This window comes from Chironomus tepperi, unplaced genomic scaffold, assembly GCF_022539635.2.
Source record: "Chironomus tepperi strain 1889 unplaced genomic scaffold, CSIRO-AGI_Ctep_v1 contig_85, whole genome shotgun sequence".
Lineage (NCBI taxonomy): Eukaryota > Metazoa > Arthropoda > Insecta > Diptera > Chironomidae > Chironomus > Chironomus tepperi.
In genome coordinates, this window is record NW_027226207.1 from 1,017,043 (window position 1) to 1,033,934 (window position 16,892).

At 32.3% G+C, this 16,892-nt stretch overlaps 2 protein-coding genes across 2 annotated transcripts; one reads left to right on the forward strand and one right to left on the reverse strand.

Annotated features, from left to right (window-relative positions):
• Positions 1–549: 549 nt before the first annotated feature.
• Positions 550–15,235, forward strand: Ance-3 (angiotensin-converting enzyme Ance-3). Its single transcript, XM_070634893.1, has 14 exons — positions 550–727; positions 891–1,060; positions 1,127–1,453; positions 1,772–1,930; positions 2,113–2,220; positions 2,377–2,509; positions 2,573–3,029; positions 3,263–3,387; positions 4,070–4,206; positions 4,413–4,516; positions 5,150–5,248; positions 14,648–14,788; positions 14,847–15,035; positions 15,109–15,235. Exons 1-14 carry the CDS (start codon positions 550–552, stop codon positions 15,233–15,235), a joined length of 2,454 nt encoding a protein of 817 aa, XP_070490994.1.
• On the reverse strand, positions 7,048–9,560 carry Vajk1. Its single transcript, XM_070634559.1, has 3 exons — positions 9,480–9,560; positions 8,013–8,451; positions 7,048–7,947 (listed from the first exon to the last, which is right to left on the reverse strand). The coding sequence occupies exons 1-3, from the start codon at positions 9,489–9,491 to the stop codon at positions 7,361–7,363; spliced, it is 1,038 nt and encodes a 345-aa protein (XP_070490660.1). The 5' UTR covers positions 9,492–9,560; the 3' UTR covers positions 7,048–7,360.
• Positions 15,236–16,892: the final 1,657 nt, after the last annotated feature.

A 16,892-nucleotide genomic window follows, 5' to 3' on the forward strand; every position in this document is an offset into this window, starting at 1 on the left:
TGTTTTGAGTCTGTTAAGGCTATCGATGATTGAGATCGGATAACATCCCCAAATTGCACACGACGTTAAAATAATCAGACCTGGAAATCATCGTGCTGATTTTAGATCCATATGAAGCTGGTTTAATGCTATCATGACTTTAACTTGGAGTAGTAACCGAGTGGTATGCTGTTCAGATAAGCTTTGACAAATAATTGCAAAAATCACAAAAATTGTCTCCAAAAAAATTGCTAAAACCTCGACTCGACTTATGTGTGGTTTTTCTCACAGCACATGCATTTTTCGCGTCAGAATTCAAAGAAAAAAAGAGTTATTTTAGACAACAATGTGTTTATAATATGGTAATTACAAAGGGAAAAATGAACTTACACACTAAGAAACTATACAATATGATAATGACTAGCAAAACCCGCATTCTGTCATATATGATTACTTTTAATTTCATTTGTAGTTTTGAAGGGTTTAGACGTAAAGTTTAGAAGTGAATTTAAAATAATATCCAAGATGGATTTGAGAACTTTTGTGATACTTTGTAGTTTTTTGGTGAAAATGTCAATAAGTGAGCCACAATTGGACATACCAGGTGTTGAGCCAATAGTTGAACCAAAGAAAAAAGGACCAAGAGTTCTAGTGATGCCAAATAGTTATACAAATGATAAATTTGAGGATGAACCGAAGAGTGACACTAATAATTATCCATATGATAGTGATCGGAGTCAGAGATATGGTATGGATGTGATAAATGCTTTAAGTGTTAATGATAATGAAGTCATCTCGACTTTGAGCTTTTGTGATGTGTGCCTTAATATAAATTAAAACTCTGGATCAGTTAAAACAAGAGTAAAATCAATTTCAAACCTTATGTAATTCCATCAATTATTTCCTAACAGGTCCACCATACGACAGTAACGAGAACGAAGAATATCCACAAAATCAACGAGATAATGAGAGGCTTCGAGATAATTATAATAATCGGAATCCAACTGACACCAATTTTAACCGCGATAATTTTAGATTTCCGCAAAATAATGAGAATGAATTCAACAACAGGCGTCCTCAAGTGAGAGATACTTAAAAAGCCATGAATAGTTGTAAATTAAATTAAGCGCTATTTTCTTTCCTTCAGCAATTCCCTCAGAATAACAACAACAACAATAATCTAAATGAGAGATATGGAAGTAACTTAAATAACCAATACGATCCGAATAGTCGGTATGGCACCGATAATGTTAATAATAATAATGGATACTTAAACAATTTTAATGTCAACGATGGATATAACAACCAGAACCCTTATGACATCGAATATGAAAGAAAAATTCGTGTCGAAACGGAGAAATTACGGCAATTGCTGTTAGAAATTGATAAGAAGCATTCTACCGAATGTACATTGAATGTGGCTGCACAATGGAATTTTGAGACAAATGTCAATGAAGTATCGCAGTTGGAAGCTGTAAGTGAGAATTATTTGTAAATTAGGCACAGTAAAATCTGGTCCGCGTGCGTAACTCAAAACAAAATTTTACTTCTGACCTTAATTCCTTACCCAAGCATTATGACATTGACCTAAAGATAGAGCACTTAGCAGCATAGACTCCACGTTTCTATCCAATCATAGAAATCTTTTCACATTTTTTTCTGTTTATTTATTGTTGCGGCTACCAACTGATGGGAAATTGTATGCTGCTCTGTGGGAACTTTTTATGACTGCATTGTTTTAATTCGCAAATTTTTCATTGATTTTGACTAAATTTTACTGCTTTTTTGACAGTTAACAGCTCAGCAAAGATATTCGGATTTTATGCGGTACATTTTTGATCAAACCAAGACGATAGACTCAACTGCGATTTATGATGAGAAGCTCTATCGTCAATTGAAGCTTTTGTCAAATGTTGGACCTGCTGCTTTGCCGGCTGATCAGTTGGATCGGGTAAATTATATTTTTTTATTGAAATTTCAATGCTTACTTTGATTAGAATTTTTTATTGATCTTGAATCATTGAATAGACTTATTTCCCATGCAAACTTAATTAAGCACCTAGTCGATTAACATTGAAACTTAAATTCATTTTGACTGATAAATTGAATTATTTTGTTAAATTAAATTTACAGTATAATAGAATTATAAATGATATGCTAACAATATACAATGGAGCTACAATCTGTGGATATGAGCAGCCATTTGAATGTTCATTGAGACTTCAACCACATTTACGAGATGTAAGTACTGGTTTTGTAATAATTGACATTATGCTTCTTGAGTTTTAATGGCCCGAGTGGTTTGGGAATTTTCGAGGCATTAATTCAATTACTTTGCATGTCATGAGCCTTGATTGCTACTCGGGCTGAATTAAATAAAACAATTTTTATCTCTAGATCATGGCAAAGTCTCGCGATTGGGATGAATTAACATGGGTGTGGACAGAATGGAGACGAAAGGCTGGGAAACCAATGAGAGACTTGTTTGAACAGCTTGCTGATTTATCAAATGATGCAGCTAAATATAATAGTAAGTTTGACATTTTATGGACTGTAGAGTAAACATAAAATTGTTATATAATTTTTATTGCAGATTATACAAATGCTGCAGAGTATTGGAGTGCTCCATTCGATACACCAGATTTAAGATATGAGATGGAGAATGTATGGCAAGAGATTCTGCCTTTATATGAGCTAATTCATGCTTACGTCAGAAGAAAACTTCGTGAATATTATGGACCTGATAAAATCAACAGAAATGCACCATTACCAGCCCATATATTAGGCAATATGTATGGCCAAAGTTGGAATATATTAGACTTAACCCTTCCATATCCAGGTCGTACTTATCTTGATGTGACACCTGCCATGCGTGCTCAAGGATATACTCCAGCAGTTATGTTTCAATTAGCTGAAGAATTTTTCGTGTCAATCAACATGACATCACTGCCTCCTGAATTTTGGGCTCAATCAGTACTTGCAGAACCAGTTGATCGGCCTGTCTTATGTCAGCCGAGTGCTTGGGACTTTTGTAATGGACTTGATTATAGGTAAGATCATCTGATATTTATTTTCATTTCCTAACTACAATTGCTGTCCACATGCGTTTTAAATATGATCCGTGCGTAACTGCATGAATATAAAAAAATTCATTAAAATTGCCATTAAATGTCTTCATTAAACACCATAAACAGCTCATTTGAATTGCAATTGCATTTAATTAATCGACAGCACGTCAATCATCGACTGTATATGCTTTAATAATTTTTAAATTTTTTTACAGAATTAAAATATGCACAGACGTTACGCATAAAGACTTCATAACTGTTCACCACGAGTTGGCACACATTCAATATTTCTTGAACTATCGTAATAATCCGAAAATATTTCGTGATGGCGCTAATCCAGGTATGTTGCAATATAATGTTATTAACTTTTTTATTGTTTGTTTACTGCTGCCTGCGTGCCTGTTAAGCAATGGGTGAATGATCGCGGTAATATAGTCATCAAAGCTTTGTATTTTCGAGGAAATGTCCACTAAAACAAAAAAAGTGCGGAACTCGGAGCAATAAACCTACTTCAAATGTTTTAATAACAGTCATAACACATGCTACATAAATGCCGACTTTGATTCAGATAAGATAATCCCATACATTCAACATCCATAACGAAATCAGATCACAATCATTAAATGATTTATGACCGTCATTAGCAATTCATAGCAATATACACACTATCTATGTCCATTCGCATAAATCAATTCAGAAGAAATTAAAATTGTTTTGACATTTCGAAAAAAAGGAAATGCAGTGTCGTAGCTGCAATAAGAGTTGATCATAAAGATACTTTTGCAAATTAATGGCATATTACGAATGCGCTAATTCATTACTAAATGCTTTATTATATACTATACAAATTACTCCGCAACTAGTTTCGATCATATTTGAGGATTGAATTTTATTAGTGCACAGCATAATCACCTTATTGATGATGTAGCAATCGATTGTTGAGTATTTGGGGATTGCAACAAGACGGACTTACTAAATATGATTGTTATGTCAATGCTCTAAATTGTTAATTTCATTACTAGGCTTTCATGATGCAATTGGAGATGCCATAACACTGTCCATCACACCAAAACATTTACAAGGTCTAGGATTAATTCAAAAATCTGTTGATGATACAGCACATGATATTAACTTCTTGTTTGCTATGGCTATGGATAAGGTATGATATAGAAAGCTTTACAGTGTGTATAGATTTTGATTGTAATTGAAGAACATTGACTAGAATCGACATGAATTAATCAAAATTAGAGTCTGAATCTACTGAATCGACTCTAGTCATGTCGACATGATTTCGGGTTCAATCTCAATATCACCTAAAACTCAATATCATCTCCAATAAGTCAATACTCTTAATTTCTCATCCAGGTGGTTTTCCTTCCATACGCACTTGCCCTAGAGCAGTGGCGTTACGATATCTTCACGAAGAAAATCCGAAAGGAACAGTACAACTGTCATTGGTGGCTTTTAAGGTAATTTTTTTATTATCATTATTTTGAAAGTGATTCTCCTTCACATCAATTTTTCATCTTATTGGACTACAGCTATTAATGCCTTTAACTCCACTTAAGTTGTGGAAATCTGAAACAAAAAAAACGTTTAATTGTACTTTGTGTGTTTGCATAACATTATTTTTGTTTTTAAAAGCTTTCATTTAATTTAGTTTCAAGTTGCGATCATGAAAGCTCTATAATTAGTATGGTTAATGGGAATGTTAAGATCCAGTAGCGCATTTTTGAAAGAATTTGACATATCTTTATGCAATTCTAAATTCTCGTATTTCTCGAGTTTTTGATCCTGTTGAAAATTTCTCTATAGACAAGTGTTGCCCAAACTGTGTGTCGCGGCAAACCTTCGTGAAAAGCTGCTTACCACCGAGGTGTGTTGTGGCACAAAAAGTTTGGACACCACTGCTTTAGACAAAGTGAAACTACATCCAAAATCCCAATATAATACACTCAAAATTAGATACATGTAAACCCAGATCTGTTGCAATTCCAACAATATGAACTTCCTTTGTTGCGAAAAATCTATGCTTTTAAAATGTGCATAACAATTATTTATACAATTTCATGACATTCATAATTACATTTTATGTTTTACAGAGAGCAGTATGGTGGAATAAAGCCGCCTGTCTTACGATCAGAATTCGACTTCGATCCTGGTGCAAAGTATCACATACCAGCTAATGTGCCATATATAAAGTAAGTGAGATGTCTTTTCATGGTTATTTTGCAATTTAAGATGGAATTATTTATTTAATTAGTGTGAAATCTCTCTTGTAAGACTCATAATTGTTAAATAATCGCATTTTTATCAGTTCAATGCCACTGACCACACACTTTTAATCTCTAAACTATCTTTTTATTAACGATAAAATGAGCTTATTAACAATGGATGGTAGCTTTTGAGTTTTGTGGATGTTTCTTATGTGTATGAGAGACTGTCCAATACATGTGCTATAGCTTGACCCCCTATAGACTGTTAATCACGATAACTTTTGCAAGTCCTGCTGTCTGAATTTTAATTGATTAATATCCTGGTTTAAAAATCAACAGCATCTGGTGCTGAAAATAAATCAACAGCCACCAAATGTTGATGTGTTATGTGCAAATCTATAAATATGTGCTGAAACGGGTAGGCGCCACGGGTGTTCAGGAAGAAAAGTTGATCAAATTAAATGCATACTTACAATCTTGCGAGATGATAGGATTAATTGCATGCTACATGTCTTTAACGCTATTTGGCTTAATTAGTGGTGGCCATTCATGACATTTTTGTATGCCTGACTTGTTATGTGTCTTTAAAGTTATATAAAATTTTGCGAATTTTTATGAAATTGGATCGAAATCCAAAAACTCAACCCCTGATAATCGTGTCTTCTTATCTCACGTACTCATCTGCTTTATTGGCCATGTAGATATCAAAACAACAAGCTTACGTGCGAGCAGCAAATTGTCTGGTACACCGTCTGCAGAAATTAACAGTTTTGATGATTTAATATTATAAAGTAAGATTTACCCCTCTCGCATCTAATTATACAAAGTAGTCTCGATTTACTCACAACATTCCGTACCGGTTCAATTCAATACCATGAGCATGTTTATACACAATCGTACATTTCGTAACCGTGAAATAAGAAATGTGAAGAAAGAGTGAAGAAAAAAAAAAGTTGAAGTAAATAGAGCAACTGCTTTTTTATGTACAAAAAAACAAGAAGCAATGCTGGTTTTCATTTTCATTTCATTTATTCCTCGAACATTTTCATTTCATGTTATTACACACGCTTTTTATAAAATCTTTTGTTTTGACGGACTAGAGAGAAAGAAAGAAAACAACAAGTGCAGAAATTGCATAATAGTATTTGATGAATCCAGTTCTTCCGCGAATTGCGCTTTTTAATAGCGTAATTCGATAATTGTTAAGCTTAATTTCTTCATTTGTTGCTTGGATTATATGAGGTTATGTCTGTACTGCATGTTTTTGATTGACATTTCACGTCGAATCGAGTAGATTTGCTGTTATTACCACATTGTGGATGTTTTTTGCCACTTTTTTGAAGATGTTGCAGTATTTATTATTGATTGATTCGTTAACTTTATTAATATTTTTATCAAAAAACATTTTGAAGTGAGGATGTATTCAATGACAAAATTTTTAAGAACAATGAATTTTTCAAAATATTTTTCAACGGTTCTTGTTAAACAATAATGAATTTGTCGCAAAACCTTGAAATTGTAATGTCTTTTGTTTATAATGTCTTGTATTGTAATATTCGTCTTACTGTTTTGCAATTCAAAACATGCGCCTTTATATTTTCACTCAATAATGATTATTACCACAACAATATTGTGCCTGCACTCGAATTGCACACATTATGACGATTCATTGCTGATGAGGTGATTATTGAGTTGCATAAAAGGCGTTATTTGCTTACTTTTCGTTGAATCCATTCATATAGAAATAAGAAAGTCTAAATTTAATTGAAAAGTATAGCATCTTTATTTGCATGTCTTTTTTCATAGTTTTTTTTAATTAATTAAAGCCTTAGATTATAAATTCATACAAACAATTAATAGAAATGCTCGTAGTTGAGCTAACACAGCATTCATTTATAATCAAAATCTATTTAATGAGTTGCATACAGTTGTATGCTTGAAGGTAGCTTGATAACAAGGGATGATAATGAGTATAGGGAAGATGATTTGGTATTTTTACAAATTTCACTTCTGCTTCATCAAAACAACTGGAGGTAGAGATGTTTTGGAACATTGAAGAGAAGTTAACATCACAATAGTTTTAGTAGTTGCCACTTTTTAGTAGTGGTGATGATCATATCCTTCTGAAAGTCCTTCTTGACCGCCGTGGCTAGATTCTTGATGTTCATGATGTTCTTCTTTGTGAACTGGAACTTCGACCTTGTAGGCTTTTGGTTTTGTGACAAGGGTTGGGACATGTTTTTCGAGTTGAATATGGACTGGTCTCTCGACTGGAACCTTGACTGGGTATGGAACTTCCTTTTCAACTGGATATGGGACTTCCTTGTGGACTGGGTATGGGACTGCATATGGAACCTTTACTGGAACCTTGACTTCCTTTTCTTTGTAGACTGGGACTGGTCTGTCAACTGGAACATGGACTGGGTATTTAACTTCCTTGACGACTGGGACTGGGACTTTCTTTTCGTGGTAGACTGGGTATGGTTTTTCAACATTGTATGGTACTGGACGGTCAACCTTAACATGGACTGGGTAGTGTTCGATCTTTTCAACTGGATATGGTTTGTCAACATGGACGACCTTCTCAACTGGGTATTTGACTTCCTTGATGACTGGGTATGGTTTTGGAACCTTGACTTCGACTGGAACTTTGACTTCTTTGACTACTGGATAAGGCTTTTTCACTGTTAATAAAAGAATTAGTTATTAATGATTTAAAATTGACAAGAAATGCTTAGTCGGGTTTTACCTTTAACTTCATAAGGAACTGGTTTCTCAACATGAACATGGACTGGGTAGTGGACAACCTTTTCAACTGGATAGTGCTTGGTTACATGAACTGGAACTTTTACAATTTCTTTGACTTCATATGGAACATGTTTAACTACTGGGTATGGTTTTGGGACTCCAACTTTAACTGGAACATGGACTTCCTTAACATGTGGAACATGCACAGTCTTAACATGATGAACTGGAACTGGGATTTTCTTTACAATTGTAAGAGTCTTTTCTTCATGAATTGGCTCATGATGTGAGTGCCAGTCTCCAAAGTCATAAATTCCACGCTTTTCTTGTTTCTTATCAACTAATGCTTCAGCTTGAGATTCATCAGCTTTTGTGTCTTCAACTGCTTTTGGTTCCTCTTCAGCAGCTGAAAGAACTGCAAGAGCTAGCAAAATTGCTACTCCCTAAAGGTTGAGAAAATTGAATTAAAATCATTTTATTATGCAAATAATGCACAGAGCTTTTAACACGTCTGCATTAATTTCCGTAATAGTGATGATGATGATGATAATTTGTAATTACACGCAATTTTTTTTTACTTCTTCATCTTCAATTAAAAATGCTCAACTTTCACGTAATCAAACATGAGAAATGAAAAAGATAATGCTCATATGCTACATATTATTCCAAAAAAATTAACCAACACGATTTTATAACAACTTTTTGGCATTATAGAAAAGGTTTACGATTATTTCGTGCGCTTTATGCCATAAAATATTATGAATTATTGCTATGGTTGAGTCCTCTGAATAATAAGTTTTCGGGTATTATGAAATTTAAGTGAAACTTTTAATTGAGGGGTTCTAAAAATTGCTTTATGGATGATGAGTTGATACCCTTTGGATATGCTAGTAAAGCAAAGGTATGAATGATTTTATGGAAGATACTAAGAGTGATTTGAATAAGAACTGAAGGGAATTTGGTTAGTCCAGATGGGATTGATGAAGCTAGAATGCACTTTAGACTTTAGATTTGATAGCTAAGATTAGCAGCTAAGCATAATTCACTAATCTAAAGTCAATCCTAGTCATGAAATAGAATTGCAAAATGCAAAGCTCTTATTCACTTTGATGCAATTCAAATTCTTGCTCAAGAATTGCAATCAGCTTAGTATTCTATATCCAACTCAAGCATAATTTGATGATAATCCTCATAAAACCAATTTTAATCCATCCATGAGCTGCAATATTGCAGTAATCACATGTATCCAATCAACTTGATTTAATGAATTTTTAATCCTTTCAAATTTCATTTTTTATATCTTTAATCTGCTTTTTAGTTCCACTTTCTTTGATTAAATTTCATAATTTTGATTGCCTTTTTAATTAAATTGTTCATGCACTTTAACTCAATATTTTCACTTTGTATGTCCATATTTAATCGTCCATGTGTTATCACAAATATATCCTCATCACTTTTACTTCCTGCTTACCAAGAATTTCATTTTGATTCTAGTATTTAATTAAATTTATCACAAAATAATATTCAACAAAAATAACTTTGCTAAGTCCTGGAAATCTTTTTCTCTCTTCCTATTTTTTGTGCTTTTTATTTGCGTTAAAATTTAATTTTTTTAAAATATTTCTCTGAATGTTTTGATTCAAACAGCAAATGGAAAACTGATGGTGTATCTTGAACTTTCCACAGCTTTTATACTACATTTGTATTTAATATTGTGGATATGATTTTGTTGTATTTTCGTATTGTACAAGTTCTGCATTTAAAGAGTAACACTTTCCCCCCGAAAAAAAATGAGTAGTATTGAATGAAATAACAGAAACTACACATAAGCGCCACAGACCCACCGACACATTGAATTATTGCTGCAATCTATGTATATCATATGAGATTATATTATATCAAAATGGGTATTTTTAGAGCTTGAATTAATTTTCTTTGCCTGTTTTTGCTCATTCGGCGATTTTTGAACGCATTTTTTTTGGATCAGTTATGACTTACTTACGATAATGATTACGTGCGTGAATTGTCAAATCTAGTTGAAGGTCTTGGATTTTTTTTTAAGATTAAGGTTGCAATGCATGTAAGTTAATTGCAATTTTATGGGTTCTTGTTTAAGATTGTTAAGGGATGGGAATTGGCAGAACAGATTCCTCTGTGTATTGAAAACAACACGAGTGGACAACATCAAGAACTGGTTCTAAGGACATATTCATGTTAGATTGGGCTAGGTTACCATCAAATCGCCATATTAGATTAGAAAGCAAGTATCCTAAATTGCATTAAAACTGACATTTTGACATCACATCCTTGAAAATCAAATTGGCAAAGTCATCATCTATTAATTTCAAAAACTTGCAAAATTTTCCATTTCGTCAAATAAAAATGATGAAGAATGAAACCATCAAAGTTTAGTAACCTTTTCATAAACAATGACACATGCTGTTCATTTCTTAATATTGCGATTAATTCGACCGTGCATCAAAAAAGCTGCTGTTTCACGAGTAACAACCCAACACTTAAATATTTATGATAATCTATGCTATAGATTAAAATCACCTTTTTGTGTTATTTCATAGATAAATGCTTTAATTTGCAAACATATTTATCAACTACATAATAGAATTAAACATAATGTTAGACATGCGACCAAATAAGAGAAGAAATTTGAAAATGAATTAAACCTTCAATGAACATTCGGCAAATGATTAAGCTTTACAAACAAATTATGTATCTTACATAATGCCAAATCAGAGATAAGAATAGCTAATTACATCAAAATTCAATCATCGAACTAAAAAAATTAAAATAATTTCAAAATTAGCAGTTGTAACTTGTTGACAAATGCCTTATAAATTGCGTGAAAAAATGGAAATAATCTCAATCATCAAATCACACAACATGTGAAATGTGCAAGTAAAATAAATTCATAAACCTAATGTGGAAATTGAAATAAAAAAGAAAGAAAGAAAGAAATAAAAATATACTACATTGTATTTATCACTGTTTGGGATCTAAAAGCGCATTTTTCATTGAGTCTGGTAGACCAAACATTCGATTTGAAGATTTAGAGCTCAAAATTGACTCGGATTTTGTGTAGTAAAGTCGAATCGAGTAGACTTCGAGCTCTAGTATAGTCATGATTGGCAGCTACTAAGGGCACAGTTAGAAATGTTTGAGGTGGTTTGGTATTATTTCCATGAACACTCCTAGCAAATCGAAAATTAACCCCAGGACAGTTTCTTACCATTAAACCCTAAAAATATTCAATAGCCCCCAAAACAAAGCCAACAAACTTCATTTTCCACAAAATCATGCTAATAATAGAAACAAAACACAAAACAAAAGCAAAAGAAGTAACTGCATGATGTGTATTTAATTTTGCAACATCAATCACCTCTATATGCTGTTGTGTCTGATTACTTAAGATTTATTTTCCAGTTCAGATGGTTTACGGTCATTAAACTTTAATAGAAAAAATATTATTAGATTTTCCATATGGGAGCGGTGCTGGAGTGTCTGACTGACTAAGTATTGTAAATAAGTCATGTCGAAATGTCGAGAAAATTGCTAAAGTTTGAGTAATCAATATGGTAGTTTAAATCAATTAAAGATTTTGAGTGGTAATAAAAAATTATTGTGGGTTGTTGATGAAGTGTTTAATTGATTCTGTCGTGGTCAAGTATATTTGCATATTGTGGTGTGAAACTGTCTGGCTGAGTATAATTAAAATTTAATTTATGAGCACTAATGTCAATTTTGACTGGGAACCACCATAAGTCTTCTCAAAATGCTTTTTAAGCTACCACAAAGTCATGCTTACTTTCTAACTCATTTTCTGCATTAAAATGTACGCTAAATATTTAATAATCAACTCATAAGTCAGTGTGTTTGTGCAACGATCAAAATTGAAAAAGAAGCAGCTCGGCTCTTGTTTTCAACACGTTCAAAAATGTGAGATGTGCGCGATTATGATTATGATAGTTGAATATTATGAACAGTTTTGTTATAATAAATGAGAAAATTTCAATTTGCGGATATTGGGGTGAGGTGCAACATTGTTGAATTGAAGCTTTCAGATTGGCATTTCTCGGTTTGAAACTATTTGGTGAAATGTTTTTGATTTTGTCGGAAGTATTGTGAGCTAGTTCTTCATATTATTTTAAAAAGTAGAAATTAAACATTTGGATCCTTTGCACTGTGCATGACTCATATAACGACTGTGTGAATATGAAAATTTCCTTGTCTTAGCGCAGCAGCATAGAAACTAATCTACAATGCGATCTTAAGATTGCAAAATATGCCAATTATGTCACATTAATAAAAATTACAACCAGCATGCAAGAGAATTTCTAAGAAAAGTAAACAAAGAAAAATGCATTAAAAGAGATGAAACATGCTGATTAAAGTAACAAGCTCAAATTGGATTTTAAAATTCTTAATTAAATTTCTACATGTTTATAATTACTTTGATCGACGTGATTATACATGTGATGGATAGTTAAGTTAAGTTATGGTCTATTTATAATTTTGGTGGTATGTCTGTCATGTCCAGGGATTGAAATATGATTAACATGACAGTGATCGAGGATTAAGGATTGATCTCTGCATGAGACTTACTTAGACATCAAGGGTGCAGAATTAATATATAGCATATTGATCTTTTAATCACTTTGATCTTCTTTATTAGCCATTGGGTACTTTAATGGACACACCACCTACAAAACCTAAAATAACCACCCTCCTAGTAGCTTCATGATTCAATGAATTCTCTAACACTTTAAGTACGAAAAATCTAAATTACATTGCAAGTCATGCTGCTCATTATTGAGCAATTTCTGTAATAAATGTTTATTTTCATTATTATAATAACAATCTTGTATGCATCGACTTTGTGTCTTGCTAATATATTATTTAGAGCAAATTTTATGGTAAATATAAAAGCTCACAATTAATCCGGGGTCTGTTGAATTACGCAAGAATAAAAAGAAAATTGAACAAGTTAGCGAATAAGCTTTGCCAATTTTGAGGTTATAATTTTTCTAGAGTAAGAATTTCATTGGTCATGGATCAAACCAGGAGTAATTTAAGATATTTTAATCCAGCATAATTTACTCAATTTTGTACACCAACAATGGTCACTAATGACCCGTGCTAAACCTCCTTACTCAAAAAATGCCTTGAAAATTTCTTTCAGTTTTCTTTACTTTTTAATTTTTAAACAGTTGCGATTTTGACATCTTAACTTTCAATGTCTCTCGAATTATTTCCATTTTTATAAAAATTCGTTAAAGACTCGTGACATTTTATGTCAAATTAATTGGTAATGGGTAATTATGTGTGACATTTGACATCAATAAATTGCACATTCCATTAAACCAGATCATTTAGTTACATAATTATGTTAAGCTATTTAAATTATAATTTATTATAAAGTGATCCTGGCTACTCAATAAAAGTAAGAAGAAACTTGAGAGTGTTAAATAATCAGCAAGTCACGATCTCTCATTGGATTTAAACGAAAAAAGGCATGAATGAGGAAAAGCTTGATGCTGTAATATAGAATTATGCTGTATATGTAAGGAAAAACCTTAGCTTTCTGTTTTTAATTATTTACATTTTGCCTTCAACAAGGTTCAAATTAAACGATTACGAAATCGTCGTAAATTCACATCCATTGTGCACTATAAAAGTATCATACATATGAATATCGCATGCAAAACGCATAAAAAGAGTTTCTTCCGTACTTTGTGAGATATTTTTTTATGTCCAAAAATTATTTTAATTTTTACGCTCGAAAATAACATCCAAAATTTTATTAATATCGGTTTATGGGATATAAACATTTTTTTGTGAGGAATTTAAATGAGGAGGTTGGAATGTGATTTGTTTTTCAGAGTGAACGCATTTCAGTTCTAACTGAATACATATAAATTCTTTGTAGCTTAAGTGCAGGTTGCTAAATAACCGCTATGACATTTGTTAGAGATCAATGTCTAGCAAACCCAAGCAATTTTTAAAGTTGAATCACATCAGAGAATGGGTTTCGACCCCAAAATCCACCCTCTCCGCTGAAAACACCCCTGATCTCCTGGATCACATCTGCTACATATTAAGTCAATAAAGTGAATAACCAACTATGAAGTTTAACAAACTATTACAACAAGTCTCAATATCCAAAAAAGTCATTGACACATGATCAGCCTTCCAATCTTGACATCAATTTTCCGATATGATTCCAACACAAATTGTTCATGAAAATGTTCAATTCCATTCATAACTTTAGAAACCTTAAAAGCGATACACATCCGAAGATAATGAGTGGAAAAATGTGCCAAAATTAGATGTGCTTTACCTTGCTAACTTGCCTGCAATAAACATAACAAAGAGAGATTTTCCATCAGTTCCATTATGGTTTCATAAAAAATCAAAATTGACTTTGAAGCTCATTAAAAAAATATTTTAAAATTCCTCTCGAAAAACGCCGACCTTGACAGAAAATTAAAAGTATTTTATGTATTTTGTGGTCAGCAGATGTGGGAAAGTTGACATTGAATTTCCATCATCTTTTCGTACACTTTTGTATATCTGCGGGTTAATGATCTTAAAATCAGATTAATGAATTATTATTTTTATTTTTAGGTACTTCTTTTCAGCTGTTTTCCAATTTCAATTACATCGTGCGATGTGTATAGCATCTGGTGAATTTGATCCCATAAATCCATCAAAGCCATTACATAAGTGTAGTGTCTATAGACACCCTGAAGCTGGAAATATTTTAAAGTAAATAACACATACTTATTGCTGCTTAAATCTTAATTTTATGATCCAAAACTTCCAGAAAATTAATGTCACGTGGGGCATCACAGCCATGGCAGCAAGCAATACAAGAAGTGCTGGGTGAAGGTCGACTAGATGGTTCAGCCGTGCGCGAATATTTCCGTCCTTTAGAAGAATGGCTGAGAAATGAAAATTTGCGTAATCAAGAATTCGTTGGATGGGTTTATGATGGAGATTACTGCAAAAAGAGGTATTTCAATGACTTGTTTCCATTTCAATTAACATGTTTACTTATAATTAATCTAATTACTAATTGTTTGTAGTATTGAAACGGCAAATCTTCAAGTGTTTGGCGGTTTCTACAATGCAGCTTCATATGCTTCGATTAACACCAAGGTTCTTGTTATTACAGTTTTAACATATGTCTGTAAAAGTTTGCTGTTTGTTTAGTCCAATTCCTTATTGTTCTGTTTTAATTTCTAATTTTATGTTAAATATTAAAATTGTATACTTTAGACTATTTTTAAGCAGCATAAGAATTTTTATGAAGCTTTTGTTCTTGATTACTTGAAATAAATGTGTTCCTCAATTTGATGTTAAGTATAATTGAACTTTAATGAATTTAACTACAATACAGTCAACAAATTGTTGATTGGCCACACCTACAGCTTCTTTTTAGGATAATAACTGACCCAGACTCTGTCCTCAATTTCATAATAATCCGCCAGTAACAGCAACCTTTCATAAAGATTCAACCGTGTATAATTTAATGTCACTTACGCAAAACCCAATTTAAATTGCGATAATAAAATTTTTACAGCTGTCCATATTCATGATGCCGTCTCCTTTCACCTTTCATTCCAAAATTCGACCATTTGTCAATAAGCATTCATCATGTTCAATTAAATTAAATCATTTGTTCAATATCCCGAGTGATACAACCAGCAATTTGTCGAAATCATCTGTCATGGTGCCGTCAGAGAAATTTTGCGACTTACTGTTGAAACTACGACACAGCCAACACGTTGTGCTGTTCGGGTATATTAGCATCGGTTGGATGATCGATGCCACAAATAGAGACATGATTCAAAATCAAGTTTATTGAATGAAAACATATGTTGCAAGAGGTAAGTCTGTCACGTAAACAAAAGTTGACCTATTTTAAGTCTTGTAAGGAAATTAATGAATGGATGAAGTCTAATAAAAGAAATAATGGGCGATGAATATCACACAAAGGCAAAGTTCAAGTTTATGTTTTGTGGAACAAGGCTTGAAAGAAAAGGTGATAAAGTTAAATACTGTTGACTTGATGGTTGTTGGAAGTGGATATTCATGATGCTTAAAGATTTCTTAATATACTAGAACTTGAATCTGGTTTGTCATGTGAAAATTTCTTGAATTTCCTTAATTATCTTAATTTATAATATGTAATCCACTTGTAATCTTAAGCACTAAAAGTCAATAGTCGAAAACAACAACAAATCCAAAAAGGCAATAAAATAAAGTAAGAAAAAGACCGGTTACGATCAATTATAATTATTACTATTATAGCTATTACCATTGCTTTTATTATATCATAGCTAGACAAGATGCAATTTTTATTTCATTTCATTTACTACAAATAATATTGAAGCAGCAGTATTTATTCATATGAACATTCATGTGCAACCGTGAGCTAGAAACTGTGTCAAAGAAATCGAAAGTATTAGAAAAAATATTTCTATGCTCAACATTTTTTTCGTAACTTCTTTCTTTTTTCTCTTCTTTCTCGATTACGCTATGTCTATGCGATGTTTTTGTTGTTGTTATTGGGTTAGAAAAAGTATTTAACGTTACTTAATGGTCGATTTTCATTCATTTCCATTTCATTCGTTGCTGCGAAAAATATAAAATCAAGATAATTATGTGGATTATTATGAACTCTGGAAATTTCGTTGGATGCATTGCAATGTTTTGCATTAAAATATGATGCTGAAGATTTATGACGCTTTTAAGATTCTCAGTGCCATTATTGCGTCCATTCTTAACTTACTTACTTTGCTGGCCGTACAGATCAATTGTGATTCATGGCTTTCTTCAGATGTCAACTGAAACTAGTCCTATAGTT

What these genes read in the sequence shown, in the direction of transcription:
- Ance-3 (XM_070634893.1), top strand. Translation starts at nt 550, where the DNA reads ATGTCAATAAGTGAGCCACAATTGGACATACCAGGTGTTGAGCCAATA. An exon ending in TCGTGATGGCGCTAATCCAG is followed by an intron (nt 3,388 to 4,069) that starts GTATGTTGCAAT and finishes TTTCATTACTAG; the next exon opens with GCTTTCATGATGCAATTGGA. An exon ending in GCTAATGTGCCATATATAAA is followed by an intron (nt 5,249 to 14,647) that starts GTAAGTGAGATG and finishes TTTTATTTTTAG; the next exon opens with GTACTTCTTTTCAGCTGTTT.
- Vajk1 (XM_070634559.1), bottom strand. An exon ending in AGTTCCTTATGAAGTTAAAG is followed by an intron (nt 7,948 to 8,012) that starts GTAAAACCCGAC and finishes TTTTATTAACAG; the next exon opens with TGAAAAAGCCTTATCCAGTA.